The 16,169-nt window shown below is 41.3% G+C and overlaps 1 protein-coding gene across 3 annotated transcripts in view; it reads left to right on the top strand.

The window, feature by feature from the left end:
• The window catches only part of MYH11 (myosin heavy chain 11), a 61,786-nt gene that overhangs the window by 1,103 nt on the left and 44,514 nt on the right, over positions 1-16,169 (top strand). For all 3 annotated transcript variants that reach the window (XM_063343595.1, XM_063343594.1, XM_063343596.1), the window contains exons 2-3: positions 5,483-5,841; positions 10,547-10,703. In XM_063343595.1, the coding sequence (XP_063199665.1) occupies positions 5,500-5,841; positions 10,547-10,703 (499 nt within the window). In that variant the 5' untranslated portion in view covers positions 5,483-5,499. The remainder of the gene's footprint in view (positions 1-5,482; positions 5,842-10,546; positions 10,704-16,169) is intronic.

Here is a 16,169-nt window from a genome sequence, read left to right as displayed (position 1 = left end):
CTCAATAAAATCTTTTCTAAAATGCACCTGTTTTTTTAAACAAGCCCACCTTCTCTTTCACTCAAAGCTTTGCAGCTTGCAGCAAGACGCCTTGCACAGACTGACTTGCTGAACTCCCAAAGTTCACAGTTCCCTGAAGCCACTAACACGGAGGCTTGAAACTATGAACCTCCAGAGAGCAAAGAGCTCAATTAAGTAGTCACTTTAATTTAGTACATGATACTCCTCTGGCTGTATTCGCTTAGATGTAAACAATGATTTTTATTATCTCATTTGCAATTGACACTCTAGTCCCTAAAAGGTATTTGTTTTGAATTTGTTATCATTACATTTTTGTGGAACAGCTAGTATTGAGAAGAACATCGCCATATATGGTAGCATGCATAGATGTATGCAGAGGATCCCGACTCTTTATAATTCACTGAGACTTATTAGTTGCAAATCTTTTGGCTTTTCTTTTAAGTATGTTAATTTTAGAAGAAGCCAAGAGATAGAGATGACAGCTTTCCAACTTGTGCAAGGTCCAGTTAAAATATGGATTTATGAATTCTAATTGCAGAATCTGATTTACTTAACAGAATGACATTCGGAGCTATTTGAAATATTGAAAGCTGGTATTTTCCAGATAAAGGGAATCTATCCCCACATGATGCAATTTAAGTCTTTTTTCCTTCTTTTCTAATTTTTACAGTTTATAATATGGGTAATAACCTGGGCCAATTTCTTTGGAGTATTAAAAGAGCTGTCGAGTGTTTAATCATAGTTATGTAGTAACTAACATTAACAGAGATGAGAAAACCTCATAGGAGACCAAGGCACTTACAGACAATTTGATTAAAGGACATAGAGAATGTATTAAGATAAAATAAAAAGCCAAAACCAAAACAAAAACCAACCAAAAAAAAAAAACACCCAACCCCAAACCAAAAGCCAAACCAACACCGAACAGCCCTGTGAAGTTACTGAAAGTGCTTGTTCTTAAAATACCAACTTTCCCTCTTCCATGGTTGAGCAACCATAAACTAGTAGTGATGATACCTCCATGTTCAGGTGAACACATCCATGATGAGAGTAAGCATTTGAGGGGTGGTCCTGGTGACCAGCAGGGAAGAGGTGAAAGGCCAGGAGGGATCGGTAAGCAGTGCTCCTGACAAAGCCAACTGTGCTGGGGAACCAGTTCCCAGAGATCACAAGATTAGGATTCATCCCTAAATTTTCTCTTTTTTTCAAGCAATGCTTAGTTGGGTAATTCAGTTAAGTACTGGAAAAGTAGAAGATAAGCAACCTGGAAAGAACATAGTCAAGAACTACTGGAGCCCAAGAAATGCAGTTTGAGTCAAGCAGCAGGTTACTGCTACACTCTTCCATCAGAAACCACTTATGAGAGCAGGACTTAGTTTCTGAAAACAATCCACATACTTGGCTATAAGTTCCTCTGTTCTGATAATTATTCCCTGTACAGCTGTGATAAGCTTTTATACTGACATGCACATCCTGCAGAGGAAGGGAAAAGCATCCTTTATCTTCTCATTAGGAGAAAAGCAGTCCCTTGAAGCTCTGACCCGGGAGGCAGTTCTGCTTGGCCAATAACCTTTTAATTAAAGTGCACTTCCTGGAGATATTTATACTTTGTCCTTGGAATAATATACTCAGGATAAACTGATTGTAAAGACAGCACTTAACTTTTGTCACTGACCTGATAAGGGAAAATGCCATGAAGATCAGCCAGATATATCTGCAGTGGGACAGCAGAAGGAGGAATAGAAAGCTGTGGACACATGCATGCCCATGTGTACGTGCGCATTTGGGCTTTAGAGAAGTATAATATATGGATCCACTTTGGTGTAATATGGCACATTTTTAAGTCAAGAAACTTCGTATCAGTAGTATTTTTGTGGTTGCTTTTCCTCCTCCCTTTCTCAGGATAGCTCACCTCTGAGTATAAAGGTATTTATTCTTGTAGTGATTTGGGCTATCACCTACCTAAAACAATGGATGAGAACCTCTTACTACCTTTTGCACAGATATTGGTCTCCCATTTCTCTCAGCCAGCCCTACAGATGAAACCCAGGAACTGGCTAAGGGGTAAATCTTGCCTTCTCAGGGCAGTAATGAATCTTTCTCCTTGGCCCATTTACAGCATATCAACCATATGCTGGACGAGTGCAGTTCAGTCTTGATCAGAGACAGACCAGAAGGTTTACTGCCAATTATTAATCAGAAAGCTTCAGCAGCTCATTAGTTCAGTGCATAGCACCTCACTAGGACAAACCTAGTTGACTTTGCGGAGCCCATCTTCTACCCCATCCATTCAGAAACCTTCCTTCAATATTAATACATATCAATTAATATTAATTAATCTATTAAACTGTTAATATTCCTAACTTCATAACTGCATTTCCTTTTTTGCTACAGTGGTATTTAGCTGCTAACCAAACTTTACCCTCAGATTCTAGAGAATCGGTCATGAAAAGTTCTTTTTACACAAATCCATGTTTTCTCCTCATTGTGTTTCAGCAGAGTTACGAGATCCATCTGAGACTGTCTAGTCCCTTTTTCTTGTAGGGGTCCTATTCTTACTATGTTTAAACTAGTCAAACATAGTGCTTACATCTAGAGGACAAAAACCTGTATTTCCAAGCTCTGCAGTTCATGACACCTCTTACATCTTCCAACCTCATCTTGCTTTCAAAAAGACTGTATTTAAATAACAAAGTACAGAAAGTTTTAACATGCAGGAAGGAGAACTTAGTAGAATACAGACGGACCAGCTCTCTGTTTCACACTGTAATCTGTGGAAGATGTTTTTGCCTCCACATGTAACAAGGAAAGGAACTTTCCCTTCGTCCTTGGGCAAAAAAAGCAGCAAAGAACTTTAGGGTTGTCCCACTGGTGACATGCCTTGTAGCAGACCAACAGTTTTATCTTCAGTTGTGTTTTTGAGGTAGCTGGTCAGGATGATTTGGCAGTTTGATTTCCACCACCACCATTTGCGGGCAGACTTAAAGTAGCAGGGCTTGACTCTGTGAAACTCAGCTCTACAGTTCAGTCTAATTTTCGGTGTTTCTGATAGCAATACTAAATTCCTATTGATTTGAGTGTGCTGTCTCTTGGCACTTAGCCACAGGCAGCATGACCCAACTTTTCTGGTGCTTCAGGATGACCATATAGCTCTCTCTTCTGGGCCTGAGATGGACTGAAATCCTCCCACTCCATTGCCACAGCAGTTCCTCCCACGCTGCTGGGGCAGTGGGTCGGAGAACGTGCCTTGCCCATTGCTACCGCAGTGTAGGGAGACCGGCCATAGCAGGCTCCTGCTGCCCCCCTGGCTCCTGGAGCCACAGCCCTGGCAATGGGGCAGCGCTCCCTTCATCCCCCTGTTCAGCTGGCTTCACCCTGCAGCCGCCAGCTGGAAAGCTCAGCTGGAGAGAATACCATCTCCATTATTGGAACTGTGCAGCTCTACCAGCCCTCTTGGCAACGAGGGAACATTTTCTGCCTTAATCCACACAGAGGTCAAATAGTTTCCTCTTGCAGTTCTCTTCCAAGAATCCCCTGGGAGCGAGCAAAGGGCCACATCCTACAGAGCTCCCTCAGAGATCCAGCGGCGGGGAACACTGCGCACAGGCCAGCGGTGATGAACAGCCAAGCTGTTAGGGTCTCCCTCCCATTCACCCACACCACCACCCACACCGCACGTGTCTGGATGACCTGGGTGAATTTCCCTGTTGAGGTTTTCCAGGCAAGGCTGGTGGCTCTAGAATGAGGACATTTAGAGGAAAGCTGCCCTTGTTTTTAGGGTGAGAGAATTGTCGAGGGACTTTAAGAAGCCGGGGCATCTAATTTCCACTGAATTTCAGTGGGATATCATCTAACTCTCTTAGGCGCCTCTAAAATCCCAGTTTTGTTTTTAAGCTTTGTATCACCTTCTGCATGATCCATGCTTCTCTCCCAGACCCCTCATGCAGCCCGGCCTTGCAAAAAAACATTAATCTGTGGGAAGGCTTTAGGGACAAATATTTTGAAACCAACCTCTGATACTCCCAGAGTACAGGGTGTCCATTTGGCTACATACCACAGAGCTTGGTCTTTACAAGTATCATTCTGCTTATGGGTTGATTGCTGACATCTTTAGCAGTCAGTTCTCCAAACTCCCTCACGATTCATGTTTGTTTGAATGCTGTAAATATTAAATTCAGTCTCAATAAGGAAATGAAACAGGCTCTGTCTCCTGGAGATGTTTTTCTTGGGCACGCACTCTTCCCTGCTCCCCACTGTAGCTCCTCCCCAGCTCCTCTCTGCTCCACTGCATGGCAGGTTTCCTGATTAGCACCACTCTCTTCCTGCCCTGGAGCAAACCACAAGAAGTCCTCTGTGTACTCCTTTCCTCGTTTAAAGCTGTGTGCCCCATAGGTCAGAGCAGAACGCTTAGGAAAGCTCCAGCATTATCAGCAAAGCTCTTGCAGCTACATCTTAACCTCCAATGGCCAGAGCAGGAAAGAAGCTGCCTCCTCCCTCCTAAACACGGTGCAAAGCAGCCAAAACCTTCCCACTGCTCTCACCTATGGAGCAGACACAGCTGGCTGCTTTATCCAAGTGCGACTGCACAATGCTGTTTTATCCATGTGCAACTGCATGACATAGATGCATCATCCTCACAGTTTGAGCATCATGGTTCAGAGTATCTAATAGCTGATGCAATTTCCAGGCTTGTTTTTATTTCTTCTTTCTCATGTGGTAGACATTTACCCTTCATAAATTATTAGCTCCCACTGTCTGAACCATGGAAAGGGGATAACTCTAAATTACTGCACCAGCAGTACTGATAACAAAATTTTTTTTTCCTGGTTTTTTTCTTTTGGCCTTTTCTTAATCTTATTCTTCTCCAAATTAAATAGTATTAGAGTGATTGGAAACAGTCCTTTGCAAGAAAAGTTTGTTTCTGTCCTTTCTGGAACATAGCCTGGGAACTGTTCTTCTATTAATTATTTCATTGTTGCACTGGTATTTCAGTATGCACGAAATGGTATTTGGGTGATGAGAAGCTTTTTTTATGTATCTGAATTCAATTACCTTTGTGATGGGCAAGAGATGAGGCTGCAGGAAGCTGTTCAGCTGGTAGTCTTGGTGCAGTCCTGGCAGTCTCATTGCACAGACATTAGTTATGCCGTACTTTTCGCTGAGTTCCAGTACAACATGAACAAAATAAAGTAATAAGCCCAGGTTTCCTCATTTGTTTTATTGCTGTGAAGCATTTGATTTAGGCAATTTCAGACACAGTGACAAAGGAATGGGAATCTGAACACAGATGCTTTAAGGTGTCTAAGCTGGCACCCAGAACTATCTGCATGGAAATGTGAGATATGACACAGGGCCTATAGTGCTTTGGATCTACCGCATGGCGGATTTGACAGATGTGTTTTGCCTGGAATGTCTCCACATTTACCTCTCTTTAAAGCAGAATATTTTGCTTCCTCAACAGGTGTCCACTGAGTCAAAATGGCTCAAAAATCTCTGAGTGATGATGAGAAATTCCTCTTTGTGGACAAAAACTTCATTAACAACCCACTTGCCCAGGCTGACTGGTCAGCGAAGAAACTGGTTTGGATTCCATCAGAGAAACATGGATTTGAAGCAGCAAGTATCAAGGAAGAGAAAGGGGATGAGGTGACAGTTGAACTGGCAGAAAATGGGAAGAAAGTGACACTGAGCAAGGATGACATCCAGAAGATGAACCCTCCGAAGTTCTCCAAAGTGGAGGACATGGCAGAGCTGACTTGCCTCAATGAAGCTTCAGTGCTGCACAATCTAAGGGAGAGATACTTCTCAGGTTTAATTTATGTAAGTAGAATCAAACATGCACATGGCATTTCCTATTGCATGCTACCACGTCCCGTCACAAACGGGGTGGATCCAACCTACTGCCGGGGATACAGTCCTTGCACGTAACACTGCCGGGCAAATGCTCACCCCTCAGTAATGGCATCACAAACTAAAACTGTATGTAGTTACTTTATTCCCGATGACTCTCCTGCTTCTTTAATAATTGCTTCTTTACTTAACTAAATTAAGACACATGAAGGTTTCTTCCCCAAAGCTTGCTAATTCTGAAAGGGTATTATTGCCTTGGAAAGCACTCTCCAATAGCTGAGCAACACCTCCGTCCTGCTGCTTTGAAATAAAATAAATCAATGGGGACTTTTGAATTACTTCAATGTAAACCTGAACAAGTTTCCAGTAACTTCCAAAAAGAACATACGGAAAAGCCAAATCATGCAGTCTTTTCTCAGGCAAAACTCCCACTGAAAGGCAGCTGACAAGTTCTGGTTTGGTGGGTGCTTGAGTAAAACCTTATGTTTGAATAAATGAATAAACCCACTGGAATTCAAGTGAGAGTACTCATATGCTCCAGTGTGTTACTGAACCAAAGTCATGCATCCACTAAAACTCCCCACACCATCCCCTGTCATCCCCCCTGCCCCTTGTTGGTCAACTTACAGATAAGACAAACCTGGACAAATTATAGTATCCTCTATGTTCACATGAATTAGGGCCAAGATTATCCTGTCTATGAAAGTATATTAAAACAAGCATATTTTGACATTAATAACCCTGTACTCTATTGCATCAATTTAGCTGTTATCTTTGACATTACATGGAGCATCCCTACGCTGTGCTGCAGAAAAGTAATCTACAGTTTCAATCTATGAAAGTTTTACTTGCATGAGAGACCACTGAAGAGTGAAAGGAAGTACAGGGCTTAAGTAACAATGTTTTAGAAGCAGGATTAGAGGTCTCATTGCTAATATGGGGGAATCCTAAATTGGAAAGTAGGAAATGATGCAGAAAATAAGGTAGTTATATACAGTACAACAAGGAAACTATTTAATTGTTATTAAATAGTTACAACTATAAGTTACAACTTCAGAGTTATGCTCAACATCTTTCCTTCAGGAATGTACTAAAATTGGCATCATCAAGATTCCTGAAAGAAGCTAGACTTTCCATCTTTTCCGTATTTGAGTTTATTGGATTTTAAGTTTGCAGGTAAACATAAGGACCTATGTGCAGCATTCATTACTAAAATGGAATTTGTCTGACAGAGTTATGCATTGTTGCAAGATCTAAAATTAATTACTGTAAGAATAATAGGATAAAATGCATGGGGTTTATTTCTTTGTTGTTGTTCTCAGCAACACTCTGCATAGATGTTGCAGGATTCCAAATATGCTTACTTTGTGGATTTTTTTTGTGGAACTTTCACTTCATACAGGAAGAGGAAATTAATTTCAAGAAGTGGATAATGCAATTAGAAATCAAAGAATTTTTCATGGAGGCAAAGATGGAAGTGTATCTGAAATAAAGTTTCCTTTCTCAAGGGACTAGATTTTAAGATGGTGGTAAATTAACAGTTATAAAGAAATTATTTTGACTTGTATTACAACAAATTATAGTATTTTCAGTAACTAACAACTGCTTAAAGTTGTCCAGCCTTACACAGTGCTACCCTACTAGATGCTCTCATACCTTTAAAAAAAATAAATAATTAGGGGGCATCCAAACAGAATTTGAGGGTTTGTTCTCATCCACTTGCAAAAGTAACTGTAAACAACCATCTCCTGGCTTCACTACGCAATGCCTACATTGGAGTCCCACACGTACAGAGAAAATGTGACCTTAACCTTTTCCCCTCCAGAGCATCACTGACACAAATGGGGATTCCCAATTCTGATAAAGAAAAAAGTCAGCCTGGCTGAAAAAAATTCAAACCAAAAACCAACCAACCAAAAAAAAAATTAAATCATCTGCCCCTTGCATTTATATTAAATAAGAAGTTTCAGTGCAGAAATTCAGAGTAACCGTACACTGGAAAAACACCTTGTCCTTTTTCTTCATCACAGATAACTAAGAAAGAAGGGCTAGAAGTCCATTGCCACTAACTCATGTTTCATATTGCTCAGAACAAACAGAATCTTCCTTGCCCACACACAAATTAGACCAAAAATGATTATATAAACATCAATAAAATAGCAATGCAACTGTAGCGGATTTGAGAGTAGAATCAAGTTTCTTGTGCCTGTACTCATAGGCACTACCACTTCAGTCTTCAGCTAACAGTGCAAGATGCTTTCTTAAATACAGAAAACTGTATATGCATATTAGAACCAGAGGTGGGACTCCTCTGTGCAAACTGAGGCATTTACAACAAAGTTGTGTGTATTTGCACCAGTCTCTCTTAAATACCCATCGGTGGTGCCTGTCCAAGGGACACACGCAAACTCAGCACTCCTACGGACACTGTCCCTAAGATACCTCAAACCATATCTGTCTCCCTAATCTCTAGGGAGAGATATGGCCGTGGGTCCTTCTCTCTGGGCAGGCCAAGCCCCAAGGAGAATGATTTAAAGCACAGTAACTTCAAAACCACCAGTTTCAACGACCTGACTCACTTGTCTTCAAAACATCACATACCTTAACCAGTTTTCCCCAAATCCTTGCAAAGCAGATACCTACAACTACAGTCAGTGAAACCAAGAGGTCTTGGTCAACTTTCCTGAGGCGAGAGAGGGTGTCAGTCACAGTCCAGTTAGAAATAGGGATTCCTGAACTTCTCCAGCTCAGGCTTTTGCCCTCCCTCATTAACCTGCTTTTTGTGGCTCCAAGTTAGTTCTTCAAAGATATGTTACTGTATGCCTGGCTGTGCGGAGTCCTGCATGTGGCCCATCAGACAAATGCCTATAAGTCTCAGGGAAGGGAAGCCTAAATAATTTCCTGAACTGGGAATTTACTGTCCTATTATTTTATTTACTTGCTTGGGAATGATTAGTTGAGTGGATACAGTAAATCCATTTCCACTGAAAATAAAGGCCTTGCTATCCTTTCCTTATGGGCCCTGGTAGTCATTCTAGGATAAAACCCTGCCACTTTTCAAGTGTATGTCCCTGCAGCACTAAAGTCCAATCTGACACAATTAGCACAGCTTCATTCTGAACTCCAGCGCCAATGAAAAAACAGCACAGTAATTATCTACCTTCCACATCAAGGATTTTAGCTTGGGGATGTTGAGAGCTGGCAAAGATATTGAGCTTGATTTTCTCGTTATCTGACTTGAGACCATGGAAACGCAGTCACAACCTGTAACAGTAGGAGAGGTCCTCATCACCACCCAGAGCACCCCAGACATTCTCCTGCCCAGGCTGGAGCACCCAACCTGCTCCTCGCTGATGGAAGCTGGTAGATGCTCTCATCGTGTTTGCTCAATACCATATAAAGCGCTCAGGCTGTGCCGAGACCGTGTTGTGGCATTTCCTATTATGGTCAGGAAAGGGAAATCCCTGTGCCCAGAGCCAAGCCTCCCAGATGCCATTTTACAGCCCTGCACGGTGGTGCTTCCTATGGGGGAACCGAGGCAGCTTGAGCCATCCTCGGGCACAGCCCTGAGATTAAGGCACAGCAGCAGCTGCACACCACAAAGCACCCATTCACACTGCAGGGCAATAAAAAAAAAAAAAAAATCCAAAACCACTTATGCCTAAATCAGAAAGAACGTAACTTCATTATTTCAGCTTTTTAAACTGGCATGGTTTTAAAACTAATAGCCATAGGCCAACTTAAATATCCCAATACCCCTGCAATAATAATCTGATAAATTTGTAATCTTTTATTTTGGGGTTTTAAATTGTTTTTTTAAAAAACCCCTTGCAAGGGGAAACTCTTGCAAATCACTTACTTTCAGTAACTATTTGTGATATATGGGTCACCACCTATTATGATATGCTATCATTCCTGCTTCCCAGCTCAATAGCTGGAGCTTGCCAAAATAAAGGACAATTTAAAAAAAAAAACAAACTAGATGAACAGCTATCAGCTAGTAGCCAATGTTCTTGTTTGTTTAGGTATATATTTTTTATGTGAATACCTTAATTAAACTGTAAACAGAAACCACATTTTTCCTTAAATTTCTTACAGAAATAGTCATGTGGTGAAGATGTGACTATTCTGTTAAGACATCTATTTGGAACTCGAGTAATTTTTTGCCAAGGACCCTCCTCAATCATTGTTATATGGTGTACATATAATCTTTTTTTAAAAAGCCTTCTTCTAACATCAATTAAAGCATCTTACCTAGGATTTCAGTTTACAAAGTTTGACACCTGCCTGAGCAGAGGACATCCTCTGGTATGAAAATACACTTATGAAGAAATATTATGAAGTCTTACAGTTGTTACATCATCACAGATAAGGGTGATTCACCATATACTGAAAATAACTGAAGTCAAGAAGCTGTAACATCAGATCAAAGCATGCTGTTTCTACAGATTGCTAAATTCACATACCGTAGAGCAATTTGCTTATTAGAAATAATTATTTGTGCATGTGGAGACTGCACCCACACACATACATTCAGAAATCGCTGCTTCATTTGCTACAGTAGGCAGAATACAAAAGAGTGTAATTTGCTAAAAACCTGTTAGTTCAATGCAGCTGATGCCTGTGTTTCCCAGACATGATATTAATTCCCGTTTTTATTTGAATTTCCTTTCAGACTTATTCAGGTCTCTTCTGCGTGGTGATAAACCCATACAAACAGCTGCCCATTTATTCAGAGAAGATTATTGACATGTACAAAGGAAAGAAGAGGCATGAAATGCCACCCCACATCTACGCTATCGCAGACACTGCCTACAGGAGCATGCTGCAAGGTAGGCAAGTTTAATGCTGCAGTTCTTAGAAATCACTGCACAGTAACATGGGAGAAAACACCTTATAACTCCACATGTGCTCCTGCAAGAGGCGCAGCCAGAAAAGATCTGTTACGGAGGGCGACACGAGCTTTCTAGAAGATTCAGAGGAATTCTTTGGCAGGAACGGCAGTCCACAAACACTGTGACTCAAAAAGGAAAAACGATCCTTTTACCCATCTGTGTCGAGGCATGTGGGAAGGTTTCAAAGTCAAGCAAATAGTTTTGGCAAATACGGGCATGGAAAATGCTCCCTCTTCACCAGTGGAGCCTATTCCAAAGTTAGCTGCTAGCATTGCTGGATCTGCCAGCGTCGCTCCTCTCTCTCTTTCTCCCTCCTAGCAAAGCAAACTCAAGTATTAAGTTTTGGGGCTACTTTCATTACAGTCTTTGGAGCCCTGAGTTGAGGTGCGCTCTGTTTTCTAACAGTAAAGGTAAGGAGCAGCAATGCAAAAGCAGTCAGGCTCCTAATGGTGCAAACAAAACCTTTGAAATTCACAGTGCTCATCTCCTTCTGCGGTCGCTACTGACTGACGGGGGTTTGCTCTAAGAAAAAAAATTATAATTTAGGGATTAAAAAGCTATAGGGACGAATGTATGAGGCTGCAACACCTACAGACTACAGGGATGCAGCAGGTTGCCATCTCACAGCAACCTCAGATGCTCCAGGAAATCAGGACTCTACAAAACACTTTGAAATTTAAATGCCCTCATTAGGGGCCCAATCCTGCAGAAAATCTGGCTGGTAACTATGGCTCAGCAAGGTTCACAGGCTTGACCCTAAAGATTAGGCTTCCCAGTTTGGAGTTTAAGGATTTAAGGCTTACGAGGTTTAGATCTGACTGGTAAAAACAATAAACAGCACCTTGAAATTTCAGTTTAGCACCTAGATAGATTAGTACCTGGTATTGATTACTTTGTAATATTTACATATGTATATAGAATAGTGACTGTTTCAGAGAAACTAACCCATTCAAAACCACCGTGCACTTCATCTGGCTATGCAAATGAAATTACACAATATTTCTCCAGGGTCACAGCACATTGTAACCACAAGGACTGCAGTACTCCTGTACTTGTCCTGCTTGAAATAAAAACCTGATGGATTTAGTAGAAATTACAAGTAGTCAGTTTGGCATATCACAGTTAATTGCTATTTTCTAAACCAAGATTTAAACTAAACAAAGTCCTCCCCCACAATGAAAAAAAGATTATCGTATATGAGATAGGCTTCTGGGCATCCTAAATTACCCAACCCCAGGCAGACTTCTACTGACCGAAAACACCAACCAAAGCCCTGTCATTTTGGTACAAGCCATATGTAAGTGTATATACACACACACACACCCCCCAATGGTGATTAATATCAAAGACATCAAAACAGGTCTTTTCCCAAAAAAAAAAAAGTCCTGAGTACTCATATATACTAACTGTAGTGCTAAAAAAAAATCCAGATAACAAAAACCTTAGAACTTATGAAGATTATTATTGTTAAACTCCTGGAGATTATTTACGTTGATTACTGAAATATAACTTAGGGTTCTGACTTTAGAATCTTACATTTTCAGGTATAGGAATGTTTGAAATATAGTTAATTCAACTCTAATCCAGAGAACTAGGCATCTGCTCTACAATATCAACCTTTTTTTCTTCCTATGGCTTATACGACATTTCTTTTCTGGAGCTATTTCCATTCCTTTATTTGAGTGCATCCCAGAAGGCACAGCTACAGTGCAGCAGAGAAGGAGGATCAATAAAGAAACAGTAGAAGACACCCTGCAAAAAGACCTTCCTTCGTACTGTAACAGCAGAGTAATTAATGAAGACAGGCATATAAAATATGTTTAGGACTGAGGGGGCAGGTGCTTTTAAAATAGCCTGATTCAGTAAATATCATTTTTGATGCAACCACAATTTTAAGAAACTTACTTGGCATAAGCTCATCCCACTAAGCCACAGTCACATATCTGTCTTCCAGATCATCTCTTGAACGCTGTGCTCTGCTTCCAACACTGTCCAGGGCCCTGAGCAGGCCCTGGAGTCAGAGCCATTAGCTTTCCTCAGATCCTTAAATGCAGCAAGCCTTGCAGGGGAGCTCTGCAAGAAGCTTCTGGCTCCTGCAGGTCATTAGCAGTGTTCTCATTCAGCTGTGCAGAATACTGCTACTTGTCCCTAAAAATGGGACAGAGAAAAACAACTAGGAAAGGACTACAAGCTATCTGCAGGAAAGAGACAAAACATAATACTACAGCTTATGCTGAAACAGGAGAATTGGTTTGGCCTGATAGTACATGAATTTTCTGCTTAACACAAAACTAGGCTGGGTGCTGGGAGGAGGAGGCAGCCAAAAGTGTGTCTTCTTTCTATTCACTTTTTTGGTGCTCATAATAATTTCCTGGCCCCACCAACACTTGGGGAAGCTTTACACCTCGTTATTCACATGCCCCCTTTGCAAGGAATTCTTCTTGACAGCAGAAAGGAGAGGGAGAGCAAGTAGAAAGAGGAGGGAATAGATCGTCAGTTGAACCTTTAAGAGAATGCTCTTCCATCGCCTCCCATCCTAACCACGCTCAGCTGGCACGGCAGCTGGGGCGCGGTCCCACAAGAGCTTGCATCACAAGCCCAGGACACCCACGCTTTACTTACTTATTTACTTGCACATGCCATTTTGGAGTCTCTCCATCTCTGAAGAGGGCCCCAGCTGGTTTTAAAGCTGTGCTTTTGTTTGTAAAAATGTACTCATGTTTTGCGCATAAAACTAAACCAAACCCCAAAATAACTCCAGTTATTCAGCCAAATTATATTCACATTAGAGTGGTGAAAGTGGGTGTCAACATGATTGTGTGTGTGTGCAGGCAACACGTATAGACCTAGAGAGCTTCACAGTTTTTTGTAAGCGTATTTGAAATGGAATATAAACAAAAATTCTTACTTATAAACATGGATCAAGGCACTGAATGTTTTCCTTGTAAAATTTCAGTATTGCTCCTTATCTGGGAAACTTGCATAGTTTCTTCTTGCCAAAGTAAAATATATCTTAGATTCATGAGACTGAAGAATTACGTTCTGGTACTTCATGACCAGGGCCACTTGGCCAAGAGCAATCAGCTTGTTCAGATGTCTCAGGGAACCTTTATCTTCAGTGAATCAAGCTTCAATGTCTACAGATCGCTGGTCCTATTGCAGGTTCATCATCTGGGAATCACAGCCCTTCACATTCTTGTCCTCTCCTCTGTTGGCACAAAAATCCATCAAAAAACATGAGCTGTGCCTGCTGCACACTCCTCCTCTGCTTAGAGACATACTCGGTTAATGTATTCATTAGGGATGATGTTTAAGTCCCATCAAAGTTGTTCTGGTAATAACACTTAGCCACAGTTAACAGAAACCAGATAATTGGACTTTCTTCCAAATATGCAGAAAAGCTGACACCTCGCAGGGCACAGGAATTAACAAAGATGTTGTCTGGGCAGAGATAAAATTTCCATTTGTTTCAAGTGTTTCTGAGCACCTAAAATCCTTTTACAAATCACAGTCATGCCGTTTCATGTTCAAACCAGGGTGCTGCATGTCTTGTTGAATCTACCATGTCACTGATGCAGCCTGATTGTTGCCCAGGCACAGTCAATGAGGCTCATTTCAAGCCAGCACAAGAATAAGCTTTATCCACTTTAGTTTTCTTTAATCTAAAAGACTAAGAGAATGTGGCATTCCCCAAGAGCATTTTGTGTGTGTATCTGTCTCCAGCAGCTACCCCACTGGCTGTCTTTACAGACAAGCTAGCTGACTACTACTACACTTAGAGACTGCCATCATAAAAAATCACCCTATGCTTCTGCACCCACCTCTCTCTCCTGTGTTTCGGATGAAGTAGCTCCCCAGTGGCACAGCTGCCATACAAGAGGCTCGACCCCCATTCCAGCTCTTGCACTGCCAGCAGCAGTCTTCATGCAGTCATGATGCAAAACTGCTCCAGCTGAAAACCATCCTTTGCTTTCTGCTGAATTAGTTTTAAGGTGGGTCACTCCCCGCCGGCGCACAGTGACTGTATGAATGCTGGACATGGCAGTGCAGGCCAGGGAAGAGGAGCTGGAAGTGAGCGGATGACTTCTTCCCGCAGCACCGCCAGCTTCCAGTGATGATGGAGCTGAGATACCGGTCCAGTACGGATGAGTAATTCTGCTGCCTTCTGCCATCTTCCCTGCATACAGCAAATAAGTGATAATACAAATGTGAAAAGTCAGGATATGTACCAGTAGTAATAGATATAAAGTTTTCATGTGAATGATTAGGCTTTTATTAAGTTCTCTGGCAATAAATCGTCATGGAGAAGATATATTACAGCTTTCTGCAGATCCAAGAAGGTTATCTATTTTCTGCACAGCCATTTTTATGCAAGCTTGAGTTAAAGATGGAAAAACAAACAACCTGGTAGTTAGTGGGAGGTATGGTAGGGAAACGCAGTTCCCAAGGTCTTAGAAAAGGAGGCTGCTGTGAAAAGCCATCTGTTTACTGTGTCCTTAGCAGGACCGTACAGAAATGTCCCCTTTAGGCAGTGTAGTTACTAACAAATGTAAAGAAGCAGTAAGCGAGTGTTGGAACAAGGTTTCAGTCTGTTTTTTTCCTTTTATGGTAAAGCTGCCAACTTGCTGCTTCATTGTGATAAACCATCTGATTTTGTTTGTGATTAAGCAGAGCTAGCTGGTCTATCAAGAACAGAGGGGCATATGATTCTTGCAAGCAATGTGGAGGTGTTTGGTGAAAAAGCTAAGCAGATTCCAGAGGAAAAAAAAAGTCAACTGCATGTTTAGGAAAGCTGGTGGGGTTTAGAATGCAAATGCTATTAAAAATTTGAGGAGAAAACAAAAAAATGTCCAAAATATCTAATACAGACATACAGGGAGTGAATATGATAGTCTTCCAGGTAGTGTCAATTTTTGTAAAAAGGCATTAAAAAGATATTGGAATCTAGAAGACATATTTTGTTACTTTTTAAGAACCAGGAATTATGACAAAGGAGTTTTATTTGTGCAAATCATTCTAATCTGATAGATCTACCCAAAACAGGGCACAGTCCTTTCTATATAGAATAGAATATTCCAGAACAGAAATAGGAGTAATTGAACAGGACAGCCCTTGAAAGTAAATGAAACCAGTATCTGCAGCTCAAGTCATAACAGAATAGGATTACGTTTCCTGATATGTTTCATCCTTGCCTTTGCAATTTGTTAGAACTGCTGAAGGAAATGGAGTAGCATCTGGAATTCTCCCTCCACAAATGTGCACAGGACAGTTTGGCAGCATGAGGTTTTGCAGGACAGGCTGCACAGTTCAGCAATGCAGGACTGAGAGCTTTGAGACTTCGTAAGGCTGCCAAACACAAGGGAAGTTAGAAGGGGATAAATCCAATGAAAAAGAGAGAAGTTT

Source organism: Chroicocephalus ridibundus, chromosome 8 (genome assembly GCF_963924245.1).
Source record: "Chroicocephalus ridibundus chromosome 8, bChrRid1.1, whole genome shotgun sequence".
Lineage (NCBI taxonomy): Eukaryota > Metazoa > Chordata > Aves > Charadriiformes > Laridae > Chroicocephalus > Chroicocephalus ridibundus.
The sequence above is the reverse complement of the archived record's forward strand: the minus strand, read 5'-3'. Positions and strand labels throughout refer to the sequence as shown.